At 40.4% G+C, this 14,839-nt stretch overlaps 2 protein-coding genes across 2 annotated transcripts in view; one reads left to right on the forward strand and one right to left on the reverse strand.

The window, feature by feature from the left end:
• Positions 1 to 4,121, forward strand: part of zbtb10 (zinc finger and BTB domain containing 10) — a 22,647-nt gene extending 18,526 nt beyond the window's left edge. The window contains 1 exon segment of the mRNA XM_023976142.2: positions 858 to 4,121. Within this exon segment, the coding sequence (XP_023831910.1) occupies positions 858 to 1,166 (309 nt within the window). The 3' untranslated portion in view covers positions 1,167 to 4,121.
• A 6,096-nt stretch (positions 4,122 to 10,217) lies between these two features.
• Positions 10,218 to 14,839, reverse strand: part of LOC111955761 (zinc finger and BTB domain-containing protein 10-like) — a 20,341-nt gene continuing 15,719 nt past the window's right edge. Inside the window, exon 4 of the mRNA XM_070436392.1 lies at positions 10,218 to 13,249. Within this exon, the coding sequence (XP_070292493.1) occupies positions 12,849 to 13,249 (401 nt within the window). The 3' untranslated portion in view covers positions 10,218 to 12,848. The remainder of the gene's footprint in view (positions 13,250 to 14,839) is intronic.

The raw sequence follows: 14,839 nt of genomic DNA on the forward strand, positions 1-14,839 counted from the left end.
ACACCCCGCCACCTGCAGTCTACCTCCACACCCCCTCAGTCCCTAAAAACACCCAGCACCTGAGTCTACCTCCACACCCCCCATCTCCCTAAACACCCTGCACCTGAGTCTACCTCCACCACCCCTCAGTCCTAAACACCCATGCACCTGAGTCTACCTCCACACCCCCTCAGTCCCTAAAACACCCTGCACCTGAGTCTACCTCCACACCCCCTCAGTCTCTAAAACACCCAGCACCTTCCCCTAGCTACTCACATTCTTTGGTGAGTAGAGGACCTGAGTCCTTCAGACACCCTCATCTTCCCTTAGCTACTGTACTGACATTCCCTGGTGAGTAGAGGACCTGAGTCCTTCAGACACCCTCGCTTGCCTCTAAACACCATGTCCTTGTAACCATGTCATCTTGGATTTCCTTAATTACTTGTTTTTAAATCACACCACCTCCCTCTTCAAAACATTATCACTCACACACACACCTACCAATACTCCCCCTGTCTCCACGAACCTGCTCTCCTCCTCCATCACTCTGTCCTCCCCCTCTCTCTCCCCTCTCTCTCCCCCTCCATCACTCTGTCCTCCACCCTCCTCCTCCATCACTCTGTCCTTCGCTCTTCTGCTGTAGAGGTGTCCTCCATGTCTTTTGCTGCATTCATTTACTCCTCAGAAGTAGGAAAGTCGGAAATATTGGATTGGGTAGTGGCAGTTTCTCAGTCATATTTCTGAGTTAAGAGCAAATTTATGACTATTCCAGGAGTTTAGCGTGAGTTTCTAATTTCCACGTTTCCAATTATTCCGACAGAACATGAACACAGCATTAACCTTTGTCTCGCTCTCCCCCCCCCTTCCCATCCCTACAGGTGCACAAAAAGGACAAGAAGTACAAGTGCATGGTGTGTAAAAAGATCTTCATGCTGGCGGCCAGCGTGGGGATCCGGCATGGCTCGCGGCGCTACGGCGTTTGTGTGGCATGTGCGGACTCCCACCAGGCCACACAGGAGGGCCTGGAGTCCCTGGAGGGCTTCGCCCGTGAAGACCATGACTTCGAGGAGGGAGGAGAGGGGGAGGAGCCTGACGAGGACATGGCTGAGGAGGGGGAGGAGCCTAACGACAACGACCAATCCAACTGGGAGGAGGGCGACACTGGTGCTGCCCTTGAGAACGAGTAGTGACTTGCTCAGATAGAAACAAAATAGTTGACGAATTATAAATAAAAAAAGCTGGTAAACAATCAAAGTGCTATCAAACCCTGAGGTTATTTACACAGTTCAGTGTATGAGACAAAGAGAAGCTTTGGTAGCGAGGGACTCCAAGATGTGCAGATATTCTATGTGTCAGACTCTGGGCTTAGTGCTTACTAGAGAAAGAGATAAAAATGAAATATTGAAATCAGGTTTATGGTGCTGTATTTTATTTTTGGGGGGAGGGGGTTGGTGGTATACAGCGGTTTAAGTTACGATAGACCAATCATCTTTAAAATAAATGTTAATTATTTAATTTATGAAAGAGAAGTTATTATGGTCTTATTAAATATACTTTTTTTCTGTTTTGTTGTAAACTGTTATCAGAGAAGTTTCCTTTCAGATTTGGACTTTCTGTCAAGTCTGAAAGTATATTGTTAGCTGCGTGTTTTAGAATAAAGTACGTCAAAGAAAGAGAGCATTATTTGCCGACAGGAAGATTTTATGTTTAGATGTTCTGAACATTATAATTTTATCTTTTATCTTTTCCATGCACAAATCTTGGAACCAAAAAATCTGTTTGTGACTAATTTATCACAGCCATATTTATGAGTTTAATTTAAGTGGGCTGTGCTATGTGCCAAGCAGAACGCACACCAAGATTTAGCAGGAAATAAGAAAACTACTGAAAAATGCTGAGAGAAAATGAAAGGGATACTTCGGTATTCTGGCAATGAGGACCTTTATCTATTCCCAGAGTCGGTTCAACTCGTGGATACCATTTTTATGTCTCTGTGTCCAGTATGAAAGAAGTTAGTATTGGCTTGCAAAACTACCTCTAACTAGCTTTAGTGCAATATCTGGAAGTCTATGGGCATCTACTCACTTGCTAACAGATACCCATAGAATTCCTGTCATTGCGCTAACGCTGGTTAGCATTGGCTCTCGACAGTACCTCTAACTTCCTTCATAATGGACACAGAGACAAAAATGATATCCACGACTTCATCTGACTCTGGGGAAGTAGATAAGGCCTCATTACCAAAATCTTGTTGTATTCCTTATAAAGCAGAGAAAAAATAAAAAGTGATTCAGAAAAGAAACAAGTGAAAGTATGAGGGGAAATGCTAGCTTTGTATGAATCACAGCACCACACAGTAACACTTTATAAAGCATTTTGACATTAATTTAAAGCTTGAATTTTGCCAAATGATGGAGATGATTGGTGCTGTAATGCTTATGTCGCAAAATACTGGACCTACGCTGTATATGATGTTTCTAATCATGAAGCTTGAAATGACTCAGTTATATGTATTAATCAGCTCTCTATAGAACACTGTTGTGCTATTGTCTTTTTATGTAATGCTCACACACTCACATACCATTTTATAGAGCTACCGGCAGTACTGGACCTAAGTTAAGAAGATAACTTTATATATATATATATATATATATACATGGTTTATGTTAGGTACTGAGTTTATATATATATATGCTATTATTAACTTGAACGTTGGGTGTAAGGTGGTATTTGAAGAGTGCCGATAGATCATAATATGTGATTTATGAAGTCTGAAAGAGAAACTCCATTTTCAAAAGTGATGAAATTTTTACAATCAGTTTTTATTGAATTTGTTAAGTCTTTTTATTTTGTCTGCCAGGTAGGAAAACACTTTGTTAGATATAAAGTGAAGCTCTATGGCCATCATAGACATGCACTTACTTATTTTTTTGGCGTTCATGAAAATCATTTTGTCTTTTTTTGCTTCCCCAAAGAAGGTCTGAATGGAACAATATTAAAACATTTTGTTATTTAATATTATATTGACTCCAAAATGCAATCAAGACTGTTAATTTCTATCTGTTTGTCCAAACAAAATAGTTTATTATTGTTGAGATGATGTATTTAAAAAAAAAAGCCAGGTAAATTCTATAGTATGTAGATCCTTGCTTGTGTATGTAATCGTCAGATTTAAATGTTTTTATAAAAAAAATAATCATTCACTTTACCCTAGATACATATATAGTTTTATTTGTCCTTTACAAAGATGTATTTACTTTTCCTTTTTCATTTTATTTCATTAAGAACATATTTTATAAGAAATATGGATTGTTTGAAATGTAGGAACAGCAGTTTCTGTCCATATGCAGTGGATATATATTGAAGTGCTAAAATTATACGGAAATGTTTGATCTCCCTTTTCTCAAAGTGCAAATGTATTTAAAGGAAACCTATAGTAAGTTTCTCATCCCTGTTTGTAAAATATGATTTACCTTCAAATCACTGTGGGAGGAAAAAAAATGTAACTAGTTGATTTTACTTAATGGAACACACAGTTCGCTGCAGTTAGCGTGTTTAAAACCTTGGCCTGGCTTTGTGTCGTGTCTTGGTTGCGTTCAGAAGGCACAAAACGGAAAACAAGTGAAACGGGGAGGTGCTATGCTATCTGTACTTGTCCAATAAGAAACACTGGTTTTTGTTTTCCGTTGCAAAATGTGTTGCTACGTTGTGCCCTAATGAACACAACCCTAGCCTTCCTCTCTCCTCTCTGGGTCTATATGTGTGTGTGTTCACACCTGTGCTTATTCATCTAACCACCCTGTTTCTTGTTTTTATACTATCCTTTGACTCCCTTACTGTACAACCGATGATCTCAAGATGATGTATTGTTTTAGATTTTATTATGCTGTACTATAATGGACAAAACAAACAAAACACTAATACAGAAACAAGCTTTTTTTAAAAGGTGTATTTTTCAACTCTCTTTTCAAACTACAGTGATGCAAAACCAATGGGCCTTTCTTGGGCTCAACCCCAAACACAAAACAAGTCAGGTTACTCTTTATATGTTTTTTCAAAATTAAATTCTCCTTTTTCTGTTTCAATTGTACTACTGTTCCTCTATAATACATTTTAAAAATAAAACTTTGATAATGCTTAAACTTAATCTCTGTTTAATTTTTTTATGTTTTTTAATCACATCACTTTATAGTCTTGCACCTCTATGTAAAGGACAGGACACACCATAATGAACYTTGGCTGTCCTGACGAAGCTTGGTCCTGGGGACATGGAGGAGCAGGCTATTGTTTGACCTTAGGGTGCGGGTGGGGTTATTGAGGGAGAGGGTTTATTGGAGATAAGGAGGGGCATTTCCATTAATACACTGGAAAGTCAGCAGGAGGGTTTTGAATTAAATCCTGAATGAGACAGGAACCAGTGCAGAGATGCTTTGATGGAGGGTGTTCTGGATGTATTGGAGCTTCTAGAGAATCCTGCCAGGGATCCCGGTGAAGGGTGTGTTGCAGTCGTCCAGCCTTGAGGAGATAAAGGCATGGACCAGCTTCCCTGCATCAGACTGAGTGAGGGTGGGACAGAGTTTGGCAATGTTCTTGAGGTGATAGGAAGACACTTTACACTGTTGTTTGATGTGGCTGTCAAAGGTCAGGGAGGAATCAAGCTTTACACCCAAATTGGAAAGTTGTATAAGACTCAATGCTGCCATCTAGTGGTCAGGTTGGGAAATAATCATTCAGGGATGAAGGTTTTATCCCCGCCACAAGGTGGCAGCACTTCACCTCTTATCCTCTGTTACAGCCATAGACTTTCAGCAAGGACAAAGATCTAGCTACAGGTCCTTGGTTACAGTAAGTCAACACATCTCTGGTTTGGTCATCTCAGCACTGCTCACACAGACACAGAAATAGTTCAGCATTACGTGAAGGGGAGTTTCTATAATTTATCCTTAGATAACTGTTTGTGTTACACAACATTCAAAGTTAGTTTAGTGGTTATATATTATTGTGAACTCCTGCAATGATCTCAGCAATAACCTGTTGCTGGGTTTGACAATTAAGACTACTGTAAATTTCTTTACATGAGGACATTTTTATGTTGCTTTTGTAAGTATGGGTGTTTGTTTATGTGTTCAGTGTGTGTGTGTGTGTGTGTGTGTGTTTGTGTGTGTGTGTGTGTGTGTGTGTGTTTTGCATGCGTGTGTGCGTGCATGCGTGTGTCCATCCGCGTCCGTCTTGGGTGTTTGTGTGTGTATATGTACACACACACACACACACACACACACACACACACTCATCAAACAGCCCTGGGCAGCCCGCCACCACAGCCACACACTGGCCCATTCTTTGGTGTGTGTGAGAATGGCGGGGGAGTCCTTTCAGGCTCCTTTGTGTGGGTGTCTGTCAGCGGTGTTGTCTAAGTCAGGCCTCATTGTGGCCCACCACTGTTCCTTATTGACACAGGACCCTCTCTCTGCATGTTCCCAGGCTCCAACCCACCGCCCTGGCTGTGTGCGCTTGTGTGGACGTGGATGAACGATGGACATGGATGGAGACCCGCACGCACGCACGCACGCACACCCACACACACACCCACACACACACACACCGAACACATAAACAAACACCCATACTTACAAAAGCAGCATAGAAACGTACTATAAAATAACTTACAGTAGGCTTAACGTACTAATGTAAAGTAATTTACAGTAGGCCTGATGTACTAAGATAAAATAACTTACAGCAGGCTTAACGTACTAATGTAAAGTAATTTACAGTAGGCCTAACATACTAATGTAAAGTAACTTACAGTAGGCCTGACGTATTAATGTAATGTAACTTACAGTAGGCCTAATTGTCAAACGCAACAACAGGTTATTGCTGAGTTCATTGCAGAGATTCACTATACTATATAACCACCAAACTACCTTTGAATGTTGTGTAACACCAACTGCTATCTAAGGATACAGGATATAAACTCCCTTTCACGTCATGCTGACCTGTACCTGTGTCTGTGAGTGTTAGCGGTGCTGAGTTGATGGAGCCAGAGATGTGTTGACTTACAGTACTGTAACCATGGCGATCTAGCTGGGCTATCTCTTTGCTGTACGTCTATGGCTGTAACACAGGATGAGGTGAAGTGCTCCCACCTTGTGGCGAGAATAAGAATCTCATCACTGAATGTTTTATTGCCCAACCCAACCACTAGATGGCATCATTGAGTCATATTAGATGACAGAGCAGTACACTTATTATAGGTTAGCGGACTGTACCTTTATTTACACTGACTACAACACATTAGGAACACGTTTCTAATATTTAGTTGCACCCCCCTTTTCCCTCAGAACAGCCTCAATTCGTTGGGGCATGGACTCTACAAGGTGTTGAAAGCGTTCCACAGGGATGCTGGCCCATGTTGACTCCAAAGCTTCCTACAGTTGTGTCAAGTTGACTGGATGTCCTTTGGGAGGTGGACCATTCTTGATACATACAGGAAACTGTTGAGTGTGAAAAATCCTGCTGCCTTGCAGTTCTTGACACACTCAAACCGGTGTGACCTGGCACCTACTACCATACCCCGTTCAAAGGCATGCCCATTTACCCTCGGAATGGCACACACACAATCCAAGTCTCAATGATCTCAAGACTTTAAAATCCTTCTTTAACCTGTCTCCTCCCCTTCATCACTTTAACAAGTGACATCAATAAGGGATCATAGCTTTACCTGGATTCACCTGGTCAGTCCATGTCATGGAAAAAAAAAAACGGAGTGTTTTGTACATTCAGTGTATAGGTTGATGGGCTGTACAAAAAAGACAGTGGTCTATGATGATGCAGCATCTCTAAGTGTATTAGGTTAGACTGTCTATGATAAACTTCTCTTTTATCATTTACAGACCACACAACAGTAGTAGGCCTGATAAACAACAATGATGAGACGGCCTACAGGGAGGAGGTGAGGGCCCGGTGAGTGTGGTACCGGGAAAATAACCTCTCGCCCAACGTCAACAAAACAAAGGAACTGATCGTGGACTTCAGGAAACAGCAGAGGAAGCATCCCCCTATCCATATCAACGGGACAGTAGTGGAGAAGGTGGAAAGCTTAAGTTCCTCGGCGTACACATCACCCGACAAACTGAAATGGTCCAACCACACAGACAGTGTGGTGAAGAAGGCGCAACAGCACCTCTTAAACCTCAGGAGCCTTAAGAAATTTGGCTTGTCAACTAAAACCCTCACAAACTTTTACAGATGCACAATTGAGAGCATTCTGTCGGGCTGTATCATTGCCTGGTACGGCAACTGCTCCGCCCACAACCGCAGGGCTCTCCAGAGGGTGGTGCTGTCTGCCCAACGCATCACTGGTAGCAAACTACCTGCCCTCCAGGACACCTACAGCACCCAATGTCACAGGAAGGCCAAAAATATCATCAAGGACAACAACCACCCGAGCCACTGCCTGTTCACCCCGCTATCATCCAGAAGGCGAGGTCAGTACAGGTGCATCAAAGCTGAGACCAAGAGACTGAAAAACAGCTTCTATCTCAAGGCCATCAGACTGTTACATAACCATCACTAGCACATAGAGGCTGGCCACTTTAATAATGGAACACTAGTCACTTTAATAATGAAACACTAGTCACTTTAATAATGAAACACTAGTCACTTTAATAATGGAACACTAGTCACTTTAATAATGAAACACTAGTCACTTTAATAAGGGAACACTAGTCACTATAATAAGGGAACACTAGTCCCTTTAATAATGGAACACTAGTCACTTTAATAATTGAACACTAGTCACTTTAATAATGAAACACTAGTCACTTTAATAAGGGAACACTAGTCACTATAATAAGGGAACACTAGTCACTTTAATAATGAAACAATAGTCACTTTAATAATGGAACACTAGTCACTTTAATAATGGAAAACTAGTCACTTTAATAATGGAACACTAGTCACTTTAATAATGGAAAACTAGTCACTTTAATAATGGAACACTAGTCACTTTAATAATGAAACACTAGTCACTTTAAAAATGGAACACTAGTCACTTTAATAATGGAATGTTGTCCCACTCATCTTCAATGGCTGTGCGAAGTTGGATATTGGCTGAATATTGGCGGCAACTGGAACACGCTGTCGTACACATCGATCCAGAGCATCCCAAACAGGCTCAATGCGTGACATGTCTGGTGAGTATGCAGACCATGGAAGAACTTGTACATTTTCAGCTTCCAGGAATTGTGTACAGAATTGTGTTATCATGCTGAAACATGAGGTGATGGTGGCGGATGAATGGCACGACAATGGGCCTCAGGATCTCATCACGGTATCTCTGTGAATTCAAATTGCCATTGCTAAATGCAGTTGTGTTCATTGTCTGTAGCTTATGCTTGTCCATACCATAACCCCACCGCCACCATGAGTCACTGTGTTCACAACGTTGACATTAGCAAACCGCTTGCCCACACAACGCCATACACGTGGCCTGCAGTTGAGGCCGGTTAGACGTACTGCAAAATTCTCTAAAACAACATTGGAGGTGGCTTATGGTAGAGAAATTAACATTAAATTATCCGGCAATTTCTCTGGTGGACGTTGCTGCAGTCAGCATGCCAATTGCACCCTCCCTCAAAACTTGAGACATCTGTGGCATTGTGCTGTGTGACAAAACTGCACATTTTAGAGTGGCCTTTTATTGTTCCCAGCACGAGGTGTACATGTGTAATGATCATGCTGTTTAATCAGCTTCTTGATATGCAACACCTGTCAGGTGGATGGATTATTTTGGCAAAGGAGAAATACTCACTAACAGAGATATGAACAAATTTGTGCACAAAATTTGAGCGAAATCTGCTTTTTGTGCGTATGGAACATTTCTGGGATCTATTATTTCAGCTTATGAAACATGGGACCAACACACGTTGCATTTATATTTTTGGTCAGTGTATCATGACTGTAGGTTATAGTGAACCATAGCTGTTCTTTCCCCATGTAAACACAGCATAGATAAGGACTGAGTAATACCTGTTCTTTCCCCGTGTAAACACAGCATAGATAAGGACTGAAGTAATACCTGTTCTTTCCCCCGTGTAAACACAGCATAGATAAGGACTGGTAATACCTGTTCTTTCCCCTGTAAACACAGCATAGAAAGGACTGAGTAATACCTGTTCTTTCCCCGTGTAAACACAGCATAGATAAGGATCTTGAGTAATAACCTGTTCTTTCCCCGTGTAAACACAGCATAGATAAGGACTGAGTAATACCTGTTTCCCCGTGTAAACACAGCATAGATAAGGACTGAGTAATAACTGTTCTTTCCCGTGTAACACAGCATAGAGATAAGGACTGAGTAATACCTGGTTCTTTCCCGTGTAAACACAGCATAGATAAGGACTGAGTAATACCTGTTTTTCCCCGTGTAAACACAGCATAGAAAGGACTGAGTAATACCTGTTCTTTTCTCCCGTGTAAAACACAGCATAGATAAGGACTGAGTAATACCTGTTTCTTTCCCCATGTAAACACAGCATAGATAAGGACTGAGTAATACCTGTTCTTTCCCCTGTAAACACAGCATAGATAAGGACTGAGTAATACCTGTTCTTTCCCCTGTAAACACAGCATAGATAAGGACTGAGTAATACCTGTTCTTTCCCCGTGTAAACACAGCATAGATAAGGACTGAGTAATACCTGTTCTTTCTTCCGTGTAACACAGCATAGATAAGGACTGAGTAATACCTGTTCTTTTCTCCTGTAAACACAGCATAGATAAGGACTGAGTAATACCTGTTCTTTCCCCATGTAAACACAGCATAGATAAGGACTGAGTAATACCTGTTTTTCCCGTGTAAACACAGCATAGATAAGGACTGAGTAATACCTGTTCTTTCCCCGTGTAAACACAGCATAGATAAGGACTGAGTATACCTGTTCTTTCCCTTGTAAACACAGCATAGATAAGGACTGAGTAATACCTGTTTCTTTCCCGTGTAAACACAGCATAAGATAAGGACTGAGTAATACCTGTTCTTTCCCGTGTAAACACAGCATAGATAAGGACATGAGTAATACCTGTCTTTTCCCCGTGTAAACACAGCATAGATAAGGACTGAGTAATGACCTGTTCTTTTCCCTGTGTAAACACAGCATAGATAAGGACTGAGTAATCAAAAATGGGTAAAGAATAGAACGTGAAGTGCTAAAAAAAATCTGAAATAAATTAACCACAGATCAAGTTTAAGCGTTTTATTTTGAATATGTATTATAGAGGAACAGTAGTACAATTGAAACAGAAAAAGGAGAATGTAATTCATTTTTGAAAACCTTGAGAAAAAAATGTAAAAAGAGTAACCTGACTTGTTTTGTGTTCAGGGTTGAGCCCAGGAAAGGCCCATTGGTTTTGCATCGCTGTAGTTTGAAGAAAGAGTTGAAAAATAAACAATTTAAAACATCGTTAAAAAAAAATACAGCCGAAAAAAGAAAAAAACCCTGTTTCTGTAGTAGTGTTTTACTTGATTTGTCCTTTACAGTACAGCATAATAACATCTCAAACAATACGCCATCTTGAGATCATCCGTTGTACAGTAAAAGAGAAACAGGATAGTTTGATGGACGAGCACAAGTGTGACCAGATAGAGTGGAAGGTTAGGGACGTGTTCATTAGGGCACACCGTAACGACACATGTTGCAATGGAAAACTAAAACAAATTTAAAAAATATATATATATATTGGACAAGTACAGTGCCTTCTGAAGGCGACCCAGTATGACACAACACAAGGCCAAGATGTTACACAAGCCGACTGCAGCTGAGTGTGTTCCATTAAGTAAAATAAACTAGCTAAATCTCTTTTTTTTTTCATATATAAAATCCCTCCCAGTGATTTGAAGGTAAATCATATTTTACGAACATGGATGAGGATATCTCTATAGGAGCTTTCTTTAAAATACATTTGCATTTGGAGTACAGGGAGATCAAACATTTCTGTATAATTATAGCACTTCAATATATCCACTGCATTTGGACAAACTGCTGTTCCTAGGTTTTAACCTGCAAACAATCCATATTTCTTATCAAATACGTGCTTAATTAAATAAAATAAAAAAGGAAAAGAAAATACATTATAAAAGGACAAATAAAACTATATATGCATTTAGGGTAAAGTGTTTTTTTTTTTTTTTTTTTTTTATCTGACAATTACATACACAAGCAGGTCTCTACATACTGTAGAGATTACCTGGCTATCTCAACAATAATTAATAAACAATTTGTTTGGACAAATAGATAGAAATTAACAGTCTTGATTGCATTTCGGAGCCAATATAATAATATTAAATAACAAAACATCTAAGAAAAAGAGAAAATAGTTCCATTCAGACCCACTTTGGGGAAGCAAGAAAAGACATTGAAAAACAAAATGATTTTCATGAACGCAAAATAGTAGTAAGTGCATGTCTGTTACGCATCATAGATCTTTAGTTTATATCGAACAAAGTGTTTTCCTACCTGGCAGACAAAATAAAAATACTTCTATCAAATTAAATAAACTGATTGTAAAAATTACTACTTTTCAAAATGGAGTTTCTCTTTCAGACTTCATATATCTGCACTCTTTAAAATACTACCAAACACCCAACGTTCAAGTGATTCAAAGTATATATATATATATATATATTGATCTATCATATATCACTACTTGATATAAACCACGTATATATATATATATAAAGGTATCTTTTTAACTTAGGTCCCTACATCATGTTTACAAGTACTGCCGGTAGTTCTACAAAATGGTATGTGAGCGTGTGTGTGCATTAAATACAAAAAGACAATGGCAAAGCATACCTGATAGGCGCCGTAGCACAACAGTGTTCTATAGATAGCTGATTAATATATATATATATAACTGAGTCATTTCAGGCTTTATGATTATAAACATCATATACAGCTGTAGGTCCAGTATTTCGCGACATAAACATTACAGCACCAAACATTTCTGTCATTTGGCAAAATTCAAGCTTTAAGTGAATGTCAAAATGCTTTATAAAGTGTTACTGTGTGGTGCTGTGATTTGTATAAAGCTAGCTAATAACATTTCCTCTTGTACTTTCGCTTCTTTTTTTCTAAATATTTTTTTGATTTTTCTCTGCTCAACTTTTTTTTCTCTCAGTAGTTTTTTTTGTTTCCTGATAAATCTTGGTGTGCTTTCTGCTTGGCACAATAACACAGCCCACTTAACTTCAACTCAGAAATATGGCTGTGATAAAATAGTCACAAAACAGATTTTTTTGGTTCCAAGATTTGTGCAGGGAAAAGATAGAAGAGTAATCATAATGTTCAGGTCATCTAAACATAAAATCTTCCTGTCGGCAAATAATGCCCTTTCTTTGACGTCCTTCCTTCTAAAAACATGCACCTAGCAATATAGTTACAGATTTGACAGAAAGTACAGTCAAAAACTGAAACTGAACCTCATTGATAGCAGTTTTACAACAAAACAGAAAAAAATTATAGAATTGAATAAGACCATAAAAACTTCTTTCATAAATTAAATAATATTTCTTAAGATGATTGGTCTATTGCAACTAAAAACGCTGTACACCCCCTCCCCCCCAAAACAAAACCACCATAAACCTGATTTCAATATTTAATTTTTCTCTAGTGAGCACTAGGCCCAGAGCGACACATAGAATATCTGTACATCTTGGAGTCCTGCTCTACCAAAGCTTCTCTCTTTGTCTCATACACTAAACCGTGTAAGAAACCTCAAGGTTTGATAGCACTTTGGAGTTGTTGATTGTTTACCAGCTTTATTTAAATGTAAAAAAATCTTTAACTATTTTTTGTTTGTTTCTATCTGAGCTAGTCATCCTCTGGGGCGGCACTAGTGTCACCCTCCAAGTTGGATTGGTCGTTGTCGTTAGGCTCCTCCCCCTCCTCAGCCATGTCCTCGTCAGGCTCCTCCCCCTCAAAGTCATCATCCTCGCGGACGAACACCTCCAGGGACTCCAGGCCCCCCTGCGTGGCCTGGTGGGAGTCAGCACAGTCCGCACACACGCCGTAGCGCCGTGAGCCGTGCCGGATCCCCACGCTGGCCGCCAGCATGAATATCTTCTTGCACACCATGCACTTGTACTTTTTGTCCTTCTTGTGCACCTGTAGGGATGGGGAGGGGGACGAGAGAGAGGGACAAGGGTTAATGCTGTGTTCATGTGCTGTCAGAGTTATTGGAAACATGGAACTGAGAAACTCCTGGAAAGATCCTGGAATCATAAATACAAAAGTTGAAAACAATAAATTAAGGCTGAAATATGAAACTGACACTTCCCCAATCCAGCTAAAGTCATGGGAGAGACTTATACAGAGAGGAAGGGTGGAGGACAGAGTGATGGAGGACAGAGTGATGGAGGACACACAGAAAGAGAAAGCMAGAGAAAGAAAAAGAGAGATAGAGAGAAAGGATGGAGGACAGAGTGATGGAGTACCGTGTGTGATAATGTTTTGAAGAGGGAGGTGGAGGTGTCTCTGTGTGATAATGTTTTGAAGGAGGTGGGGGTGCCTCTGTGTGATAATGTTTTGAAGAGGGAGGTGGGGGTGCCTCTGTGTGATAATGTTTTCAAGAGGGACGTGGGGGTGCCTCTGTGTGATAATGTTTTGAAGAGGGACGTGGGGGTGCCTCTGTGTGATAATGTTTTGAAGAGGGAGGTGGGGGTGMCTCTGTGTGATAATGTTTTGAAGAGGGAGGTGGGGGTGTCTCTGTGTGATAATGTTTTGAAGAGGGAGGTGGGGGTGTCTCTGTGTGATAATGTTTTGCCTGGTTTGGGGATTTATCAATTTTTTTTACTCTCAAAATTACAATTATTCATAGAGAAACAACGAAATGGGATGTTCTGAGTCCATGTCAACACTGAAATCATATCAGAAAATCCTTTTTAGGGTGTTATACCCCTTTAATTGAGCATTTTGTGACAGAGGAATGTGCTGGTCTAGTTTTTATGCTGCATATGTCATGACAGAGTTTGCAAAACAAAAGCCCACCAGATTAATATAAACAACCATGATTAGACCAGATATGCTTACTTTGCAGTTAACATTTAATTGAGAAGGTTTTGGGGGAATGTCTTTCTGTCTACCCACAAGACAGTTATCATGATCTAAACTGGCTATGCAAACTGAATGATAGACAGACAAGCATGCACGCCACACAGACAGACCAGCGATATTGCTGAAAATGTATTGGCAGGTGTGTTAGGTTTGGCTAACTAGGGGTGGGATAATGTCAATGTGGATTTGATAGCAGCCGGGAGCTTCATTATTTTTTATTGAATCTTTATTTAACTAGGCAAGTCAGTTAAGAACAAATTATTATTTACAAACGATGGCCTACTTCGGCCAAACCTGGAAAACGCTCGGCCAATTGTGCACCGCCCTATGGTATTCCCAATCACAGCCGGATGTGATTCAGCCTGGATTCGAACCAGGGAATGAACAGTTCGGGTAGGGTCTAACCAGGGAATGAACAGTTCGGGTAGGGTCTAACCAGGGAATGAACTGTTCGGATAGGGTCTTACCAGGGAATGAACTGTTCGGGTAGGGTCTAACCAGGGAATGAACAGTTCGGGTAGGGTCTTACCAGGGAATGAACTGTTCGGGTAGGGTCTTACCAGGGAATGAACAGTTCGGGTAGGGTCTAACCAGGGAATGAACAGTTCGGGTAGGGTCTTACCAGGGAATGAACTGTTCGGGTAGGGTCTAACCAGCGAATGAACAGTTCGGATAGGGTCTTACCAGGGAATGAACAGTTCGGATAGGGTCTAACCAGGGAATGAACAGTTCGGGTAGGGTCTAACCAG

Source organism: Salvelinus sp. IW2-2015, linkage group LG31 (genome assembly GCF_002910315.2).
Source record: "Salvelinus sp. IW2-2015 linkage group LG31, ASM291031v2, whole genome shotgun sequence".
Lineage (NCBI taxonomy): Eukaryota > Metazoa > Chordata > Actinopteri > Salmoniformes > Salmonidae > Salvelinus > Salvelinus sp. IW2-2015.